The sequence below is a fragment of the Salvia hispanica genome, chromosome 3 (genome assembly GCF_023119035.1).
Source record: "Salvia hispanica cultivar TCC Black 2014 chromosome 3, UniMelb_Shisp_WGS_1.0, whole genome shotgun sequence".
NCBI classification, from domain to species: Eukaryota; Viridiplantae; Streptophyta; class Magnoliopsida; order Lamiales; family Lamiaceae; genus Salvia; species Salvia hispanica.
In genome coordinates, this window is record NC_062967.1 from 4,390,505 (window position 1) to 4,411,480 (window position 20,976).

The 20,976-nt window shown below is 40.4% G+C and overlaps 3 protein-coding genes across 4 annotated transcripts; all 3 read left to right on the forward strand.

Annotated features, from left to right (window-relative positions):
- The first annotated feature begins 362 nt into the window (after positions 1–362).
- Positions 363–2,320, forward strand: LOC125213245 (UDP-glycosyltransferase 88B1-like). 2 transcript variants are annotated; one of them, XM_048113676.1, is made up of 2 exons: positions 363–651; positions 753–2,320. In XM_048113676.1, the coding sequence occupies exon 2, from the start codon at positions 768–770 to the stop codon at positions 2,214–2,216; it is 1,449 nt and encodes a 482-aa protein (XP_047969633.1). In that variant the 5' UTR covers positions 363–651; positions 753–767; the 3' UTR covers positions 2,217–2,320. The 2 variants fall into 2 exon arrangements, with proteins under 2 accessions (XP_047969633.1, XP_047969634.1); XM_048113677.1 differs by having other exon boundaries at positions 756–2,320.
- A 9,384-nt stretch (positions 2,321–11,704) lies between these two features.
- LOC125211758 (UDP-glycosyltransferase 88B1-like) lies at positions 11,705–13,414 on the forward strand. The gene has a single exon (XM_048111678.1). The coding sequence runs from the start codon at positions 11,887–11,889 to the stop codon at positions 13,303–13,305; it is 1,419 nt and encodes a 472-aa protein (XP_047967635.1). The 5' UTR covers positions 11,705–11,886; the 3' UTR covers positions 13,306–13,414.
- A 1,089-nt stretch (positions 13,415–14,503) lies between these two features.
- Positions 14,504–19,192, forward strand: LOC125210618 (glutaminyl-peptide cyclotransferase-like). Its single transcript, XM_048110157.1, has 11 exons — positions 14,504–14,942; positions 15,531–15,587; positions 16,265–16,300; positions 16,547–16,611; positions 16,938–17,001; positions 17,880–17,997; positions 18,329–18,426; positions 18,517–18,587; positions 18,687–18,714; positions 18,808–18,862; positions 18,943–19,192. Exons 1-11 carry the CDS (start codon positions 14,664–14,666, stop codon positions 19,062–19,064), a joined length of 993 nt encoding a protein of 330 aa, XP_047966114.1. The 5' UTR covers positions 14,504–14,663; the 3' UTR covers positions 19,065–19,192.
- The last annotated feature ends 1,784 nt before the right edge of the window (positions 19,193–20,976 follow it).

Genomic DNA, 20,976 nt, shown 5'->3' on the forward strand with positions numbered 1-20,976 from the left:
GTAATTTTAAATGGAGAAAGAAAGAGAGTTGAATTTTTTAATTGGAGTGAGAAAAAAGTGGTTGGTTGTATAAATCGAAGAATATACTGTTTAAAGAAAAATATTTTGGTTAATGGTGTTTTCTTCTTAGTAATATTCCTTCCTCCACCAAAAATTACCACTTTCCACCACACAATTCACCTCATTTGTCAAACAATTTTATAAGTATGATACTTAATCCACTCATATTTGTTCGAAGATGATAAAAAATTTTATGGGCGAGTGGAAACTTGTTCCAAAGTACTACTCCCTATTCTTTACTTTTGTTGTTTTGAACTTTCACACTTTTGAGTAAGAGAAATTTATTTTGAATTTTCTGACAATTCCTATAACGAGTCTGACACTACAAGTTAACATATAGGACAAAGTGCGTAGTATACAGGTCACTGCTTGCGCTGGCATGGGTTTGGTTTGTTCGCTTATCCAGACAAGCCACGAAAAACTGATTGGTTTATAACTTTATATTAGGCAAGAAATGTGGAAATTGTGGTCATTATTGGTGTTCCACAATATATTAGTGTTAAGTAGTCCATATCCTATTTACTAATATGGTAGCAAAACTTGACCACATTACAACGGTCATAAAGTATCTCTTTTAAGTTCTTCAATTAGGTATGATTTCATATTTTACTTGATTGCAGGTATGATTTCATATTTTACTTGATTGCATTCTTTATTCCACACTTTTCTCTCTCCTCTCTCTTTTATGTAAGGAGAAATGAAGTTAGATGAGAAGGAAACATCAAGAAATTGAGATGACAAGTCCAACAATAGTCCTCTACCCATCTCCAGGAATGGGCCACCTCGTAGCCATGGTGGAGCTCGGCAAATTCATCCTCCACCACCACCCCTCCCTCTCCATCACCGTCCTCATCTCCCCTCCCTCCTTCAACACCGGCTCCACCATGGACTACGTCCACCACATCTCCGCCACCGTCCCCTCCATCTCCTTCCACCACCTCCCCACCATCTCCCTCGACCTCCTCTCCTTCCCCTCCATGGAGGCCGTCATCTTCGAGCTCCTCCACCGCAGCACCCCACACGTCCGCTCCGCCCTCGACTCCCTCTCCCGCGCCACCCCAATCTCCGCCTTCATCATCGACTTCTTCTGCACCAGCTCCCTCCCCATCGCCGCCGAGTTCCATATCCCCACCTACTTCTTTGTCACCTCCGGCGCCTACATCCTCGCCTTCTTCCTCTACTTCCCCATTCTCCACAACTCCACCACCCAAAGCTTCAAAGACATGAACCAGCTTCTGCATGCCCCCGGCGTCCCTCCCATCCCTTCATCGGATATGTTAAGGCCGATGCTCGACCGGACATCGTCAGAGTATCAAAACTTCCTTGATTTCTCCATTGAAATACCCAACTCGGCTGGTTTGATCGTCAATACATTTGAAAGCTTAGAACCTAAGCCTCTTCAAGCGATCCGGGAAGGGATGTGCAACCCTGGCGGGAACACACCGCCAGTGTTCTGCGTGGGACCGCTCTTGAACACTGAGAACCAGCGAGAAGAGTATAATGAGGTCGAGTGTATGAAATGGCTGGATAAGCAGCCTAGTAAGAGCGTCGTATACATATGTTTTGGCAGTTTAGGATTGTTATCCGCGGCTCAGCTGAGGGAGCTGGCGGTGGGGCTGGAGAGGAGCGGGAAGAGGTTTTTGTGGGTGGTGAGGTCGCCGCCGACGGAGGATAAGAGCAAGCGGTATCTGAAGCCGCCGGAGCCGGATTTGGAGGAGCTGCTGCCGGAGGGGTTCGTGGAGCGGACGGGGGATAGGGGGATGGTGGTGAAGTCGTGGGCCCCGCAGGTGGCGGTGCTGGGGCACGCGGCGGTGGGGGGATTCGTGACGCACTGCGGGTGGAACTCGATACTGGAGGCGGTGTGCGCGGGGGTGCCGATGGCGGCGTGGCCGATGTACGCGGAGCAGCACTTCAATAGGGTGGTGTTGGTGGAGGACATGAAGGTGGCTGTGAGGGTGGTGGAGGATGAGGAGGGGTTCGTGTCTGCGGAGGAGGTGGAGAGGCGGGTGGTGGAGCTGATGGAGGGGGCGGAGGAGGTGAGGAGGGAGGTGGAGAAGAAGAGTGTGGAGGCGAGGGAAGCCATGGCCAAAGGGGGATCTTCGGTTGCGGCGCTCGGGAAGATGGTGGATTTGTGGACCTCTGCTTTGTCTTCTTAGCTGTGCGTCAATCGTTGTTGTTTTTGTTTCGTCTTATTCAAATAATTGGGCAATAATGTTTTATGTATGCAAGCTAATAAATAAATTTATAATTTTAGCATCAATTTATGTCACAATAATCTTTGAAGAGGAAGCTCAGTTAGAAATCTTAGAACAAAAAATAACTCAGGGGGAGTAATAGACTGGGACTCCGCGGATCACTCGTCCCCATCCACACAACAACCGAAGCACCCTGCAGATGAGCTGATGGTCATTTATGTTTGCGAGGGGTGGAGTAGGAGATGAATTAGGGAAAGTATTAGGTGATCCCAACTGGTTATTTTGTTCCTTTTTGCACTAATATTTTTATCTGTTTATAGCTTAAGATATCGACGGCTATTGGACTATTGTTAGTGGATAATGAAAAGTTATTTTTTATGGGATTGACAAAAATGGAAAATGACCATATTTTTATAGGTTGGTGCATTTGTCTCTTCATCCCTTTGAGTTCTTGATTTTATTTTTGGTTCCTATTTACATTAAGCCAATAAGGTTTGGAACTTACATACTATATGTCTCTAAAAAAATAGTCAATGTTTGAAACAACACAAGTTTTAATACACAATTAATAAAGTAAGAAAAAGATTTAAAAAAAAGTAATTGAAGTATTGTTAGAGCGTCTTCGGTGGCGCCCCTCCCACTAGGACTTCCTACAAAATTGTCTACCACGTCATCACTAGCTCCTTGACATACTTCGATTTTACATGGTTTTAGAGGGTGGTTTTGTATGAATTTGAGCATATTTCGTCATTATTAGGCGTGTTTATATCTACTTCTCTATTATGTTGGTATGTTGACCATTTTGTTAAGAATGTGTAGAAAAAGATACAAAATATGTGGATGTGCAGCAGCCTTGGTTTGAGATAATATTTACTAGATATTTTGAAGTCCAATCATCCCCTAATGCATATCAATCTCTTCGTCTTCGAAAGATCTTCGCGTGTGTATCTTGCACGCCTCAATCGGAGTTCGGTAGAAGAAGTTATGGCCGTTATATGAATACTGCGCTGTACAGAAAATCTCACCCAGCCGGGTGAATTATTACCCTATAATTCCACCCGGCCGGGTGGCGTAATTAAGCCTGCGAGACTCCAGAGAGTACCGAAGAATTCCCACCCGGCCGGGTCCGTCATTTTGGCGTTTTTAGAGCTGAAACGCAATTTTTTTGAAGAGGAAATAAGAAGGAAGAATTAGGTCAATTCTAGGCATTCTCGACAAGCGACAAAACACACGCTCTCTCTTTGTGAAGAACTCTTGGAAGTGGATTGAAGATTCAAGCTTCAATTCCTCCGCCAATTGCGATTCACATCATTATTTCCACTGTTTTTCCTTGTTTCTATTTGTTTTCTACCATGAACATGAGTAACTAAACATCTTTTATGTAGAATTCTTGGTGAAGATGCATTGATTTATAGTTTTAATCCAATTGATTTCGTTTTTATCTTGCGCTTGCAATTGTTTGAATTATTCTTGTGCTTTTTCCTAACAATTGACCGCCGTTTTCCAAAATAAAACCTTTGTTCAAGCTCCTCTGAGGACATTATCAAAGGGAACTCACTCCGCACATTAACATAATAGCAACCCCAAAGACGCCAGAATTAATCACCATACCCAATAATCGGATATTTGGGTTTAAAAAACCCCCAACCATTTGATAAGTCAAAGGGTGTGCATAACCAATACCGACCAATGCTAACTATGTAGTTTAAAGGGAAAATGATTTTATCAAGACCTAGTTTTTCCCGGGATGCATAAAGACACGTTTCCTTGATCCATTCGCTAAAAACCACACCAAGCCTTTCCTTATTTCGAAGGTTTAAAAAATGGGAATCGACTTTGAACCCTTTTCAGTATATCGCCATCTTTTTAAATTCTTCTTTTTTTTTTTCAAAGATTGATAAAACCCGGGGATCGGTTCCCTTAAAGTGGACGAGAAACCACCAACCAAGAAAAGATTAGATTTTGTTTGCTTCTTATACATTCAAATGTTTATAAAACATCTTCAAAACCAAAGCAAACACAATGTAATAATATATTTAACCATTCGTGCAAAACGCTCAAATAAAAATTTAATCTTTAAAAAGTGGATTATAGATTTTTTTAAGTATCGCAAGATTCTATTGGGAAAAACCCGGGCCGGGGAAACGCTTTTAAAGATCCCAAAACCCTTAACATGATCACCAATTGAGGGTTGGGGTTTTGATTAATCGGGAGATGAAATTTTTAAACCCTTTGAAAAAAAAATAATTCACCCCTTTAATTAAAATAAAACTCGAGAGGGGTTAGGTTTAAAAGGGGATCTTTAATCTAATCAACAAAAGATTTAAAAGGTCCAATTAGGGGATTTAATTTAACAAATCGCTCATTTTCATTTGGGGGGGTTTAATTTTTTTTGGAGATTCAAAAATTTCCCTAACTTTAAATGGAAAACCGGTTTTAATTTTTTAAAAGGGCGACCCGGCACGTTTCCCTTCCCATTTTTCCATCATTTTTCCAACTTGCTTAATTGTTTTCTTGTTTAAGTGCTTATTTTAATCTCTGATTTTATTTTTTTTTTAGTATTTGGGTTAGTTTAAAACCAAAATTCTCGATCGAGGGGTAAAAGGGTTTAAATTTTTTCCGGGTACTTTGGGTTTGAACCCAAATTTCTCCGGGGTACCCATATACTCTTTTTTGCCTTTTCCATAACATCGTACCTTGCAATTTGGGTAAAATAAATTTAGTCACCCTCCCCTTCCACTTGTCACGACCGCACTTTGCTGGATTGGGAAAAGGGGGAAAACGCGAAAATTTAGAAGGGGTTAAAAAACGGGAAAAAAAAAGGGAAAAGAACTTTAAAAAATGCCCAAAGGCCAAGCCCATCATATCATAGAATGGGTCCCAAAAGTACCATTACAAAGGGCCCTTTGAACTAAAAAAACATTACATCAATAAATCATTCCAAGGGGGATTCTAAGATGCTCACTTCACAAAAGAGCAATGGGAAAAAGTCGTCTCCCACCTTACTACTTTATTTTTCCGGAATCTAAATTATTTGGAAATTAATTAATTGAGCTCCATCTCAATTCTTAAATAATTCCAACTTCTCATAATTAAATCTTGGCCCAAACAATAAATCTCTTGGCCCACTAATTAAATAGTAATATCTCATCACTCCATTTAATTCATTTAGGCCCAAGCTAGATTAAATTGTGGTTCATCTACAATTATTCATGTCCATCCAAGCTTAAATAATTCTCGGCCCACTTCCTCAACTGAATTACAATTTCTTTACTCTCCAAATCTTTCAAATAAAGAATGATACTTGGCCCAATTCTTTAATTTCAGCTCATGTGTAGAATTAATTCCTTTGGCCCCAATCTAGAAATTAGTAGTGGCCCAACAATTTAAATTGGAATTAGTCCAATTATATACTCCTATCGGTCAACTCCCTCTAAACATCATTCATTTGCTCATTCCCCAAAATTTCCAATTAGAATTTTCCCAAACTGAGAAAAAGCAGCGGTGAGTTCTCCTCTTCTCACGCCTCTTCTCCGGCGAAATCGCTTCTACCTCACGGCCTCTCCGCCGATTTCGCGCCCGGGGTGACTCCAATCCCCCTCAAATCGGACTTCTCTCTCTCATTCACTTCTCCATTCACCAATTAAGTTTTTTTTTTTCAAATCCCTAAAATTAGAGAACACGGCAGCGCGCCTTTCCTCTCCGGCGAAATCGCCGCTAGCTCGACGGGATTTCGGAGTCCCGTCGGCGCGTACTCCTTCCTCCATCGAGTTCTCTTTCTCCAGCGAACACCCTCCGGCGAGTTCTCTTCCCCCTCGGTGACGTCAGCAGTGGAGAGGAGGCGTCACCTCAACTCCGTGCCTCAGTAACTCGCCGCCTCGCCGGCTGTTGCTCCGTTGTCTCCGTCCTCGCCGAGCTGCCTCTCCTCTTAAGCTCTTCTCTGTCGAGTTCTCTAGGAGGCAGCGACTCCGGCCCTCTCTCGATCTTTCCTCGACGGCGCCGACACCAGCCGCCTCGCTCTGCTGCTCTGGGAGCGCCTCCGCTCCAGCCAGATCTCCTGGAGCTCGTTGCTGCCCGTCCGTCGCCGGGCAGCTCCGCCGAATACTCCTCACTCCAAAGCTAAGTCCCCAATCCCTTAGCCCTTTTTAGTTTAGAATTACTAAAGCTTTGATCTTGGGCAGACTGTTATTGTTGATTCATCACTTGATATGGGGAGTCTAATTGCATTTGAGAGGGATTTGAGAAAGAATGTAGCTACTGGAATAAGTCTTATTGTTATGAGTTCTGTTTCTAAGTTTCATTTAGAGCTGCTATGATTCTAAGTTCTTGGTTACCTACTGTGCTAGCTCTATATGATGCAAGGTTATTGGGTGTTGAGGTTGTTACCTCACTTTGATGATTCCTCTTGGAAGGGACTGATGTCCTGCCTCAAACTCTCCTCCTTGCTCCTCCTCCCTTCCTTGCTATTCTCTTGAATATTTGGTGATCTTATAGTGTTGAGAATGAGGGGAGAAGAAGGAGATTGAGGCTGTTTATATAGGCTTCCATTTTGGCAGTTTGTGCTTGAGACTTGGAGGCAAAGGCTCCTATTTTAGGGCTGCCAGCTCCACTACTTTTGAGCTTCATGTCCATGTTATTCTTACTACTTTGGTGTATGTGTGGCTGTCTCTCTCTTGGTTGTTTCCTCAGCCTTGATCGATGGGAAAACTAGAATCTTGCTCATGTCTATATTGGGCTTGTGTAGAGGCTCATTCTACTAAGCTCTCTTGTCTTGGTTCCTCTTTGATGCTAGTTGAGAATGTGCCAAAAATGGCTGACCTCAGGCTCTATACTGCAGCCTCTACCTTGCCTACTACTTCCCTTTCCTAATTGAGCTTGTGTCTCCCTTCCTCTTTATTTGTGAGTCATCTTCTAACCCCATTTTTGTGTTAATTTGCAGGTACCATAGCTGGAAATTTGGAGTCTTGTGGCTGCTCCCTAATCGAGAAGGAAAGTGAGGGAGAAAGAAAGAAGATGCTCCTCTAGAGATCCTTTGGCTCCATCACCAAAATAGCTAGCTTCTAACTTGGTTGACTAGTGTAGTAGGATAATTGTGTAGAATAGATGTGTGTGTTGTCACTCTCACATATGTAACATGTGCTAGATGTATCTCCAACATTCTTGTGTAATTTATTCCTCAATTATTTATCTAAAAAAACCATAGCTTTACTTTTATCCTTGAACACATAATTTCCTTGCACTTTATTTCTTCCAACGAAAATACTTGCATTACTCCAAATTCGAAATACAACGAGGAATGTACGATTACACATCTTCTAAACGAAATTAATTAAGCTACTAAATCTGATTCATCTCGAAAGAATGGAACGAAATTCCAGGGCGTCACACCACTGCCACATCACTAGCCCCTCCCACTGCACTAGGACTTCCCACTAGGAATTCCCGCAATTATTCAAATTACGGACTTATAATTTACGGAATTAAAATGTCGACACGAAATACGGAAAAATTCAAAAACTTCATTAAAAAAATTACATAATTAAAAAAAATTACATAATTTAAAGAAAATTACATAATTTAAAAAAGAAAATTACATAATTTAAAAATAAAATTACATAATACCCTCGGCTCTCACTCCACCTCGTCCTCGTCCCCGTCCTCGTCCCCGTCGCCCGTGCCGCTGCCGCCTCCGACGTGCCCGCCCCCAATCTCGACGCCATAATCATCAATGAGTGGCATTCCTAAATCGCGCCGACATTGATCGACCACATCCTTGCACAGCCTTTTGAACACAGGATTGTGGGTGTTATACCGCTTACTCGTGCTCTGCATCAGGGTCTTCGTTAGCTGCGCGCGGGCGAGACGGTCGTTACTTGGGTCTTCTGGGGCCTCCGATTCGACCTTGTAGGACTCGCTGCCGTTGCCGCCTCCCCTCACCATCCGTTGTGCAGCCTTTTGTCCCATCGGGCGACGACGACGGCGAGAGTCTGTTCGTGGTAGCGGGGCCACTTCCTCGGCTTCGGGGAGCTCGTGCGAACCAGCACTGCTGTTGTACTCACCGGAAGAGTTGATCTTCGTCCGCTTCCAGCCCGAGTCGACACCCACAACAAACTTTTGCGAGTCCTTGACCACGAGAAAGGCCTCCCATTGGTCAAACTCTTTGAACTTCAATTCTTTGTCGGGGTACTGGGCCAAGGCTCGTCTCCGGACATCATCCTCAGACATGCCGCTGGTTGCCATGCGCATGTTGTTGTGGTAGAGGACGGCAAAATGACTGAGCTTAGGCCTCAACCGAAGCCACTGTTTCCGGCATTGCTCGGGAGTGCGAGCCTTCGCCCCAGACGGTTTGCAGACGCGGTAGGCCTCATTAATGCGATGCCACAATCGGTCAACATACTGGTTCGGCCCGACATAGGGATCCTCTACTACACCGACCCAGGCCTTCGCAAGCGCGGCATTTTCCCACACGGTCCAGATCGTCCTCCTCTCCTCCGCCTCATCCTCACCCTCCTCCTTTGCCTCTGCCCCCGTGTTCGAGGAAGAGCTCGGCACTTTGCCCTTGCCCCTACCTCCGCCCCTGGTTTTGCCCTTGCCTTTGCTCCTGCTCCTTGCAGCAGGCTCCGCCACATCGGGAGTCTCACGGATCGGCGATAGCCCCAACTCCGCTCCCAACTCCTCAAAAGAGAAAGTCTCGATGTCGGCGTACTGAGTCTCCGGAACAGTACTAGGGGAATAGTCGGCCAACAAATCTATATATGAGCGATAGACAGATTCCCTAGGCGTCCTCGGGCTCCTGTGCTGCATCGACCCACCCACCGCCATATTTGGCGGCGTACCGCCCATCCCCACTGCCCCGGGCATCATCCCACCCACCCCCGCCATATTTGACGGCATACCGCCAAACCCCGCTGCCCCTGGCATCATCCCACCCACTCCCGCCATATTTGACGGCGTACCGCTCATCCCCGCTGCCCCGGTCATCATACCACCCATCTGACTCATCAACTGGAACATATTGTAGAACATTTGGGGATTCATCCCCCCCATCCCCGCCATTTGGGGATTCATCCCCGCAAAGTTTCCCTCTGTTCCGGTGGGAATTAGGGGTGTGTTTCCGCCGCTCGTGGTGGGGGAATTCCTATTGTACTCCATTGTAGTAGAAATGAAATTTTGTAGATTTAGAGAGAGAAACTTGTCAACACAAGTGGTGTGAATGAAATGAAGTTGGGGGAGCCTTATTTATAGAGTTTATTAAAAAAAAAAAATTAAAACTCTCGGACGTCCGACCTTCGCCACTGTGGCGGACGTCCGGTCGGACGTGCGCTTGAGGGGCGAGCCCATGGGAGGGGCACTCGGGACTGGCGTGAGCGGACGTCCCGCTCATTACGGCGGACGTACGGCGGACGTCGGCGAGGGGCGACCGGGACGTCCGCCGGTGGAGACGCTCTTAGTGGAGAATGAGTCACTTCATTAGAGAGAGAAAATTTTGATAAATAAAATTAATCTATTTTTAAGGGAAATTCAAAAATGATAAATACTATAGTTTATTTTTAAGAAATGAATGGATTACTAATTATGCATTATATAGACTGCAAGTTGAAGATGAAATCAATTAGTGAAATATAAAATTAATTAATAAACTAATAAAAGTGAATATTGATCATTATTGGAGTATTTCTTTTTATCTCCTTTTCTTTTCATCTCTCTTTTTTTTCCATTCCTTATTTTATGCTGAAAGTTAAACTCACACGTATAAGACTATACTTATTGGAATAATGTTACAGAGAAAATTTGCCATGAAAATTATTTGAATAAAACAAAATAAAAACTGTTGACGAAGCCCCACATCGTTACGAAGTGAGCCTTAACCCGGAGCACCTCTCCTGCTATGACAAGTAAATCTCTGCGGAAGAAATCGGAAAAGCGTCCAGCAAATCCCAATCCGATTAATCTCAGCAGCAGATCGTTTTCCAACCGCTTTACTGATTACAGCTGTTGCTTTTGCGTGTGCTCTGATTTTTCTCAGCATTTCGTTAGCGTCATCAGATTTACGACATTACAGTTGTGAATGAATTTCCTCACGATCCGAATGCCTTCACTCACGTTTTGTTTGTGATCCATCAGTTATTCAATCGTTGGCAAGGTTAATTGTGAAAGGATGAGAAAGTTGACGGTGATGCAGCTCTAAACAAATTTTTCACAGACATTTGCCTTGTTTGATGCTGACGAAGACACAACACGAGCAATGAGCAACTCTTTCGTAAGAACTGCTTATCCTTTGCCTCATGAGAACATTGTTAGTGCATTTTGTTCTGGTGCCAAAGCCAAAAATAACCATAGGTTGAGTCAAACTGGAAATAATGAAGGTAGAAGGAAGCTATGTTCCCTCCTCCACAGCAAATTACTCCCTTCTTTCTATCATCAAATTCACCACATTTATGACACAATTTTATAAGCGGGATACTTCCACTCATATTTGTTCCAAGATGATATTCCCTCCGTCCGTGAAATGTTGTTCAGTTTTTCCATTTCGATTCATCTCCACGAAATGTTGTTCACTTTGTTTTTTTTTTTTCATTTTTAGTAAATGGACTTCACTTTCAACTAACATTACACTCACATTCTATTATAAAAATAATAGTATATATTCCACTAACTTTTTCCACTTACTTTTCTTCACATTTTTTAAAATTCTGTGCCAAGTCAAATTTGGATAATATTTCGTGGACGAAGGGAGTAAAATTTTATAGATGGTGAATGGAAACTATTAATTCTTTAATGGTAAGCGAAATTTATTTTGAATTTTATGACTAAGTCCTATATCAAGACTGACACTATAAAGTTACTCATGAATAAATGGTACTAGTACATAGTTGACCGACTTTGATTTTAAGATATTTGACTTTATGAAGAGAATTGAATAGAGAAGGTAATAGAACATGAGTCTATTTTTATAATAATAATAATTCTATAATAGAATGATGTATTTATTGGCGAAGGGAGTCGTATATAGTAGCATGGGGTTTGGTTTGTTTGCTTCTCCAGATAAGCCACAAAAAACTGATTGGTTGATATTATACGAAAGAGAAATGTGGAAATTGTTACTGGTGTTCAAACTTCCACAATAATTTATGATGGGGGATGAGCAGTCCACATCCTATTTAGTACTGTACTTAGTCATTACTTATGGAGTAGTAAATATATTTTGATTCTCGCACAGCATATTATGGTCAAATAACTTTTCTCTCCTACTCCTTTTGTTCTACAATTTGTGTCTTATTTTTCTTTTTTGGTATTTTCGTCATTATAATCTATATAACACACTTCTCAGATTCGACTCATGTTGATCGATGGCTTTCCACATGAAGTTTTCTCCACCCGATATTTATCGATACTTCTGATAAAGTCTTGGATGATAATCCCAAGAAGAATAAGGGTATTTGTGGGATAATATATTCATGCATCAATACAGGTTTGGACAATAATCACATACGGAGTACTATTAATTACTACTATATCAATTAGGAATGCTTTTCTCCGTCAATTAGTGTACCTCCTATAGTTTGCCTGCTTGAACTATTTATTCGATACTTTCCTCTCTCCACAATTATATAAAGACTAATGAAGATAGATGAGAAGGAGACATCAAGAAATTAAGATGACAGTAATCCTCTACCCATCCCCAGGAATGGGCCACCTCGTAGCCATGGTGGAGCTCGGCAAATTCATCCTCCACCACCACCCCTCCCTCTCCATCACCGTCCTCATCTCCCCTCCCTCCTTCAACACCGGCTCCACCATGGACTACGTCCACCACATCTCCGCCACCGTCCCCTCCATCTCCTTCCACCACCTTCCCACCGTCTCCCTCGACCTCCTCTCCTTCCCTTCCATGGAGGCCGTCATCTTCGAGCTCATCCGCCTCAGCAACCCCCACGTCCGCTCCGCCCTCGCCTCCCTCCCCGCCTCCGCCTTCATCATCGACTTCTTCTGCACCATCTCCCTCCCCATCGCCGCAGAATTCCATATCCCCACCTATTTCTTCGTCACCTCCGGTGCCTGCATCGTCGCCTTCTTTACATACCTCCCCGTCATCCATAACTCCACCACTGAAAGCTTCAAAGACATGAACCGGCTTCTGCATATCCCCGGCCTCCCTCCCATCCCGTCTTCAGACATGATGAGGCCCATGCTCGACCGGACATGGTCGGAGTATCAAAACTTCCTTAATTTCTCTAATGAGATACCAAACTCGGCTGGTTTGATCGTCAATACATTTGAAAGCTTAGAACCTAAGCCTCTTCAAGCAATCCGGGAAGGGAAATGCAACCCTGGCGGAACCACTCCTCCGGTTTTCTGCGTGGGACCACTCTTGAACACTGAGAACCAGCGCGAAGAGTACAATGAGGTCGAGTGTATGAGATGGCTGGACAAGCAGCCTAGTAAGAGTGTAGTTTATATATGTTTTGGGAGTTTAGGATTGTTATCAGCGGCTCAGTTGAGGGAGCTTGCGGTGGGGCTGGAGAGGTGCGGGAAGAGGTTTTTATGGGTGGTGAGATCGCCGCCGACGGAGGATAAGAGCAGGCGGTTTCTGAAGCCACCGGAGCCGGATTTGGAGGAGCTGCTGCCGGAGGGGTTCGTGGAGCGGACGGGGGATAGGGGGATGGTGGTGAAGTCGTGGGCCCCGCAGGTGGCGGTGCTGGGGCACGCGGCGGTGGGGGGATTCGTGACGCACTGCGGGTGGAACTCGATACTGGAGGCGGTGTGCGCGGGGGTGCCGATGGCGGCGTGGCCGATGTACGCGGAGCAGCACTTCAATAGGGTGGTGTTGGTGGAGGACATGAAGGTGGCTGTGAGGGTGGTGGAGGACGAGGAGGGGTTCGTGTCTGCGGAGGAGGTGGAGAGGCGGGTGGTGGAGCTGATGGAGGGGGCGGAGGAGGTGAGGAGGGAGGTGGAGAAGAAGAGCGTGGAGGCGAGGGAAGCCATGGCCAAAGGGGGATCTTCGATTGCGGCGCTCGGGAAGATGGTGGATTTGTTGACCTCTGCTTAGTGTTCTTACTTCTTAGGTTGATATCTTACTCGTTTAGTTTTGTCTTTTTCAACTCAATAATTGGAAAATGTTTTATGCAACCTCAGAAATAAATTTTTTGTTTCAGCAATAATTAATCTCTGTCACAACAATCTGAGAAGAGGCAGTAGCTCAATTTTAAAAAAATCAAGAACTAAATAATAGCTCAGGTGGGGAGTCTAAAACCAGAAAGAATAGAAGGCTTCTTCAGAGACCGGTATAAGCCGAGGGCTATTAAATAGCGGTATATAAGACGAGGGCTATTAAATACCGGTATATGCCGGTATAAGAAAATTACGTTAAGTCCGATATTCCAGTATAATTCCCTACCCTTGAGGTCTCTCTACTGATACTCCAAGAACGACGTTGGAATCTGTAGTTGACTTTCCGGTATTTCAGTATAATTCCCTATCCCTAGGTTGGAGGTCTCTCTACTGAGACTCCAAGAACGACGTTGGCACCTCTAGTGGAAATAATATTAATTGAGAGGGGTCCACATTATTGTAATGGTATAAGTTGTTAAAAATAATGGTATAAGTTGTAAATAAAATGATATGTAGAGATAATATGTTGTTTGATTTTTTCAAAATTAGAAAGTTCATACTTTCAAAGAACGGACGAAAAAAAAAATAGTTTATGCTCTTTTGGAGCAAAGGGAGTATATAAAAATTGAACAAGGTTACAAGAGAAATCAAAATAAATAGAAATGGCCAACGGCTTATAGCGTAGTGTAGTTGGCAGCGCGTTGTGATGACCTAAGGCCTCGGGTTCAAGTACACCCATGGTCAAAAAAAAAAAAAAATCAAATGGAATTTCCACCTTCTTACCTTTCAAAATAAGTATTTAATCCCAAAGGTAAACACCATCCAGCTCTCCAATATTTACCACTTCAAAAAGTCAGGCCCAACCCTTTTTAACAGATTCATGAGTATGTATTGGCTACGAGAATCAAGCCCATTTTATCTAGTTAGCAAGTCGAATATTAATAAGTACTCCCAACCAAATACACGCATGAAATAGAAAATCTCTTTTTTCACAATCACACCTACTATCCTGTACAAATAAGGCAAAAAGAACCGAATTGAAAAAGTAAAATGAGGCCAATTCTGATTATGAATTTATGATTATCAATGTACAATTAAAAAAGATATAAAGGCTGGAATCTAATTTTCGAAGTATACTTGCATTAATGAAAAAACTGTTAATAAAGTTAAGAGGGGCAAAAGCGGAAGCCAAACTCCCATCTTTCTCGAGTCAAACCTGTTGACGAACTGATCCCGACGCCGGAGCACCTCTCCTCCTCTCAACTCGCCGCCGCCGATGACTTCTTCTCTCCTGCTATGGCAAATAAATCTCTGAGGAAGAAATCGGAAAAGCGTCCAGCAAATCCCAGCCCGACTAATCTCACCACCAGTCCCTCCCGGCCTTCTGCCCGGTCGTTTGCCAAATATAAGATGGCCGTTTTGCTGATTTCAGCTGTTGCTTTTGCGTTTGCTCTGATTTTTCTCTGCATTTCGTCGAACATGGGTAGCGTCGTCGGTGTGGAGCCGAGTATTGATCGGATTTACGACGTTACAGTTGTGAATGAGTTTCCTCACGATCCAAATGCCTTCACTCAGGTTTGCTCCGTTTAATCTAGGTTTTTTTTTTATGAATTTTCACGATCGGTTTTGTTTAATTGTTCAACGGAGTGCTCGTTGAAAAGGATCCATCAGTTATTTAATCGTTGCCAAGGTTAATTGTGAACCTAACTGAGGTGGTACCGATACCGCTTACTGAATGTATGTACATTTTCTGCTCTAATTTTATTGATCCTCTTTTTTCTTCCTGATCACTATGGTTGTTGCTGATGTGTATGCGTGTCTTCGTCATTTGTGATCGAGTTCGAGTCCCCTGTTTTTTATTGGTTTGAATAATTCTGTAATCACTGATTCACTGGTACTATCTTAAATTCCTTCTTGGTTTGGATTAGAGGTAACAATAAAAGAACAAATATTTGCATTATTTTTTGTTTCCATATTCATGAAATTGTGTTCAAAGAGTAACTATATTGACTTTCGAGTGGAATAAAATATGTACTCTTCTGTTTATGGTGTTTAGAGTGATCGATTTTAAATGTTTTGAGTCATTGTAGCATGGTCTTCCATTCTGTTAGTGAAATGTTCAACATTATTGCTCTATTCAGCAATAACAGCTTTGGTGTTCAGGGGCTCTTGTACGCAGGGAATGATGCTCTTTTTGAATCTACTGGGCTCTATGGACATGTGAGTATGCTCTTCCTCTGTCTTTCCATGTTTCACTTGCGATAAATTTAAGATATAAGTTATATATTTTCAAGTCACTATGTATTTTCCAGTGTAGCATAATTTGAGACATACCTGTGATGGATAGCTATCTAGAACAAGTGCCGGTATTGTTATCGAAGAATGTTTGTTAAACAAATGCACTTCCACACTGAGGTGTTTTTTGCTAGATAGAGATATTGGCTTTAAAATGTGAAAATTACCTATTAACCTGCATGTGACCATGTCGGTATAATATACCTGAAGGAATGATAGCTATATTTGATGAGTATGGTTGTCGTATTGTCAGATCAGTGATCTTATGTCTCATAGATACAGTAACTAGCCAAGCTGGCTTCATTAGAGCCTCTGGATTATATATTACACAACTTTTTTCTGTAACCTAAATATAGCAATGGAATCGTAACTTGCATAGCCTAGCAATCCCTTTTTTTTTAAATTTATAATGGATGATCATTGGTCCGATGCTTCGGGCGAGACCAATTCCCAGGGTGTGAGTCGTGTGACCGGTCGTGTGAGATATCTTCTCTCTTATTCTTATTTAAAGTTAAATGCACATTTTATTTGTATGAGCTAGTCTCATAGATGAAGAGCTTCTCCAAAGTCCTAACTTCACATTTTCTTATGTTAAATGGCAGTCATCAGTTCGGAAAGTTGCTATTCGGACAGGGAAGGTATGAAAGTAATGATCACCTACTGATCCATAATGTCTTGCTATTCTTTGTTTTGCTTGGAATAACTGAGTTATTGTTTCCTGGATGTTTTCTTCTATAACATCAAAAAGATTTGTAAATGTTTACCAATTTCTGATAATTTAAAAACATGTTTTATTGGAAGAGAAGAACCTTCTTTATGGAATTTCCAAGCATTAAGGAACATCTGAATTGTTTACCTCATATATCAATAACTACTGTTTTCAGGTTGAGGCTATCCATAAGATGGACTACTCTTACTTTGGGGAGGGTTTGACCCTTCTTGATGACAGGTTTGTGTGGATAATATGTGTTGGTTATGTTTTCAAATTATGATTTTATTTTCACAGGATGAAAATCTTAAAAAGTACTAGTATAACTTTTATTTGAAGTAATTAAGTAAACGATGTCTAAACTGGAGAAGCTTTCTGAATGTTCTGCTCCTATTTAATAAAGTAAAACTGCTCTCACCTTCTGCAGTATTTTCTTTTTCTATCTCATGCGTAACCAGTTCCTTTTAAGATATGGTGATTAAAACCACTTTAAGCTGAATGTTGCTTTAATTTAAGAGTTAGTGTTATGGTATATTCTAATGGTATTGTATCATGTACCTTTGTAGGTTGTTTCAAGTCAATTGGATGACAAAAACTGGTTTCATATATGACAGAAATAACTTGAGTAAAGTTTGTGCTCCACTTTTTAACTCCTTTTAAAGTCATTTCTTCTCTGTATAATGCTTGTGCAATAATTATATTTTAGTAGTAGCATATTTCTGTCACTATTTACCAAAAAGTGTTCTCTAGCGCATCTTTCAACTTCAAGTATCTGATTTTTTGTTCATCATTTCTCTGAATTCCTGCATATTATCTACAACAAAGTTCTTGTATGTACCCCATAGATATATTAGAAATGGTACTTTTTTAGTTACATGTGAAACTATAATATGGACTTTAAGCTAAAGAAATCAATTCTGCTCCAAAGGCCAAAGCTGCATTGGTTGTTAGAGATATTATTCCACCTGTCTGATAAACAATCAGACACCGAACCCTGTAACTGCAACAATATTTTGAGTAATTTGGAAGGGAAAATAAAGGTTATGGGTAGCCTGTTCCATTTGTTCCTTGTTGTAAGAATTCAATAAGAAATGTCATATTTCTACCATTCAACCTTTCCTTCTGATATTAACCACTTTAGTCAGCATTGATAAGTTTAAATGTAAAAGCATTATGTTTTTTTTTTACTTAGGTTTAATGGTGTAGTCAAGACAACAACGTAAAATACTGTTATAGATTTCTATTTCAGACTTCTATATCTTGACATCAGTGATACTGCAATAGAATCTTTATATTCTGTTCAATCCTTATAGCAACCAATTGGGTTGGGTAATTGCACTTAGAACAGGAGAAAGAAAAGATGTGACCACTATCTGAATTGGTGAAGTTAGCAAGCTTTTATTTGCTTTGCATCTGAATGTGGGCTCTCGATTTAGATACATACTGTGATAAGCATTGTTTGTTAATCATTACTGGTTTGGGTCTCTGAATTCTGGCATCCACTGCAGGTTAGCACGTTTATTAATCGAATGAAAGATGGTTGGGGGTTGGCAGCTGATGGACAAGTTCTATTTGGAAGTGATGGAACATCAACATTGTATCAGATTGACCCTCAGACAATGTTAGGTTTGCATCATCTGAGTTGCTACTTTTATATCTGGTCCTTTGAGGCATTCATTGCCAGCTTTCTCTTTCTGAACTCTTCCTAGTCCTACCATCCATTCTCAATATGTGAACTGATCCTTTAAGTGTTTCTCATCCTATTCTACCTTAGTTCAAACCAAATGGGGGTCTTCTAAATTTTACTATTGGAGTATGACGAGGAAGTAATGGGGTGTTGATCTATCATATGTCAAAAGACATTGTTTATATTACCTGTCAAGTCTTCTCCCCACAAATTCAGTTGGTGTTTTGTATGTCATCTTCATTCGTAACATAGTTGGTTTGGATGATGCAGTTATTAGAAATCATACTGTCAAGTATAAAGGCGATGAAGTACATAACCTGAATGAACTAGAGTATGTTGCTGGTGAAATATGGGCAAATGTTTGGCAGGTATGTTAATAAGCCTCTGATTCTATCATCGAGTATTTCTTATCTTTCCCTCTTACCTTGGCATTGATAATACACAGTTCATTCTGCTAGACTAACTGCATAGCAAGAATCTCAGGAAAAACTGGTCTTGTCTTGGGATGGATATACCTTCCAAAATTGAGGTTTGGCCTTCTCTCCATGTTTTATATTCATCAGTCAAATATACCTCTTCTTCCCCAATAATCAACTCCGTGTTGCACAACTGTCCGAATCTATTACAGGGAAGAGCTAATCGCGTCTGGAAACACGGTAGGTTCTTTTTCTTCCTTCTCCCTGAACTAATATCGAGATATTTAGTTTTAGGATAATCATTTTGTAAAAATATATTGATCCATTTTTCAGGGAATTGATGTATTGAATGGTATCGCCTGGGATCAGGCGCAGAACCGGATTTTTAGTGAGTCCTCCAACCATTTTTATATTTATGCAGACAAACAAGATAGCCTAAAATGTTAATCTGGTGTTTGTCTTTGACAGTAACTGGGAAGTTATGGCCCAAGCTGTACGAGATAAAGCTGCAACGGTTCAAGAAGCCGTTCAATGGCGACATCAAGAGGCTCTGCATGCCGCCTGCAGCCCATTTTGAAAGAAGACCTTAGGCTTCCTACAGCTCTGCAAATTCATGTCAAATTTATCTTTGATAAACAAGAGAATAAGTATTGATATATAACAAAATTTACTATCCATGCAACTTACTAGTATATTAATAAAACATGAATTAAATCAAGAATTTTCTGTTTAAGAAATTAATAGTACTCCTAAATAGTGCAATTGTGAATAAATACGCATGTGATACATCACCATTGGTTGGTCATTTATTAGTATTTCTATTTATATTATATTATAATCTATAATATCTTTGTTAATACAAATAGTGGATATGATTTTTATAATGACAAACAAATAAAAGAAAATGGAGCTGATATTGTTGCATTTGGGCATCGTATTTATGTAAGCCAGTGTTGTAGAAATCAAATGCAGTGATACATTTAAGTTTTTCTATTGAAAAAAATTACTCCATTTAAGTCTTTTACTCTTGTTACTTATACATAGTTTTCTGATTGTGACATTTTAAATAAAGTTTTTTGGAATTTTACTCTCTTTTTTCTTGACATTTTAATATAAGTGTAAAAGATTAAGAGAATGAATTAAAAAATTAAGTTGGGGCAACATGAGTAGTTACAAAGTATGTGTTGGTTATTGTTACATACAGATTGTACTAGTGTTTATGATATACTAGTATAAAAAACTGACGTGACAAGTTCGTAATATAAATTTAAATTTTAAGATGGATTTATGAGCATTATTCTTAAATGCATATTGCATTGCAATCTTATAAAGGAGGGCCTACCTTTTTTCAATAATATGTCATTTACGTCATTACATGTGACAATTGATTTGGTGGAATCTGTCTCTGTGTGCACAATATATTAATTTTGACATGAATTCAAATTTTTAACCTTAAATAAGTTTGAGTAAATATAAATTTCGAATATCAACATATCGGAAGAAAATCCAATTTCACATGTATTTAAAATGTATTATAAAAGGTTATTTACTATTTATCTATTTTTTCACCTCCAAGATCGTTTTAATATCTAAAGACTAAACATAAAACAAGTGAATCAAATTATTCAACTATATTGATATGGATGTTAATGATTGTTCAATACAAAACCTTGATGGTTAATTGAAATTATTTTTCCCCTATTGAAGAAGAAGAAGAAGAATAATAATAATAATAATTAATAATAATAATTATTATAATAATTATTATTATTATTATTATTATTATTGCTATTATTATTAATAGTAATCCTAGGAAAATTGTCTGAAGAGAGTTTTAAGATGAACATGTGTGTTGATAGGGATGTCAATCGGGTCGGCCCATCGGGTTTCAGGCCAGCCCTATCGGGTTGTTAATCGGGTGCGGGCTAGTTGGGTTGTGATTTCTTTCGGGTTATAAAAGTTCAACCCTAACCCTAAAAGCTCGTGTTTCGGGCTAGTCCAGCGGGTTAATCGGGTTGCTACCGATAGGATTAACATGCGATCAATCCCATAAATAATGATGAAAATTAGTTATATTCATTAAATGTAAAATATTTAATAATGATAAATTTGAGATATATGATTAAACTCAATCATAAACATAATCAAATACTAATATTTGAGATATTTCGTAAAATTTTAATGTATATTTTAGAAATTTAAATAATTTTTTAGTGAATTTAAAGTTTTTAGTTTATATATCAATTATTATATTAATAAAAATTCAATATATAATTTATATATTTAATATAAAATTGAAAGTTACTTTTTTTAGTTATCTATAATTATAAAATCAATCAATGAAGTGTCGAATTAGGAGTAAAAATTGGAATTATAAAAATTTTATCGGGTTTTCGGGCCAGCCCATCGAGTTTTCAGGTGTTGCGGGTTAATCGGGTGCGAGCTAGTCGGGTTGTGATTTCTTTCGAGTTACAAAAGTTCAACCCTAACCCTATAAATTTG

Excerpts from the sequence above, each read along its gene's own strand:
- LOC125213245 (XM_048113676.1), top strand. The coding sequence starts at position 768 with ATGAGAAGGAAACATCAAGAAATTGAGATGACAAGTCCAACAATAGTC.
- LOC125210618 (XM_048110157.1), top strand. The coding sequence starts at position 14,664 with ATGGCAAATAAATCTCTGAGGAAGAAATCGGAAAAGCGTCCAGCAAAT. Across the intron at positions 14,943-15,530 it reads ATCCAAATGCCTTCACTCAG|GGGCTCTTGTACGCAGGGAA; the intron begins GTTTGCTCCGTT and ends TTTGGTGTTCAG. Across the intron at positions 15,588-16,264 it reads CTACTGGGCTCTATGGACAT|TCATCAGTTCGGAAAGTTGC; the intron begins GTGAGTATGCTC and ends GTTAAATGGCAG.
- LOC125211758 (XM_048111678.1), top strand. The coding sequence starts at position 11,887 with ATGAGAAGGAGACATCAAGAAATTAAGATGACAGTAATCCTCTACCCA.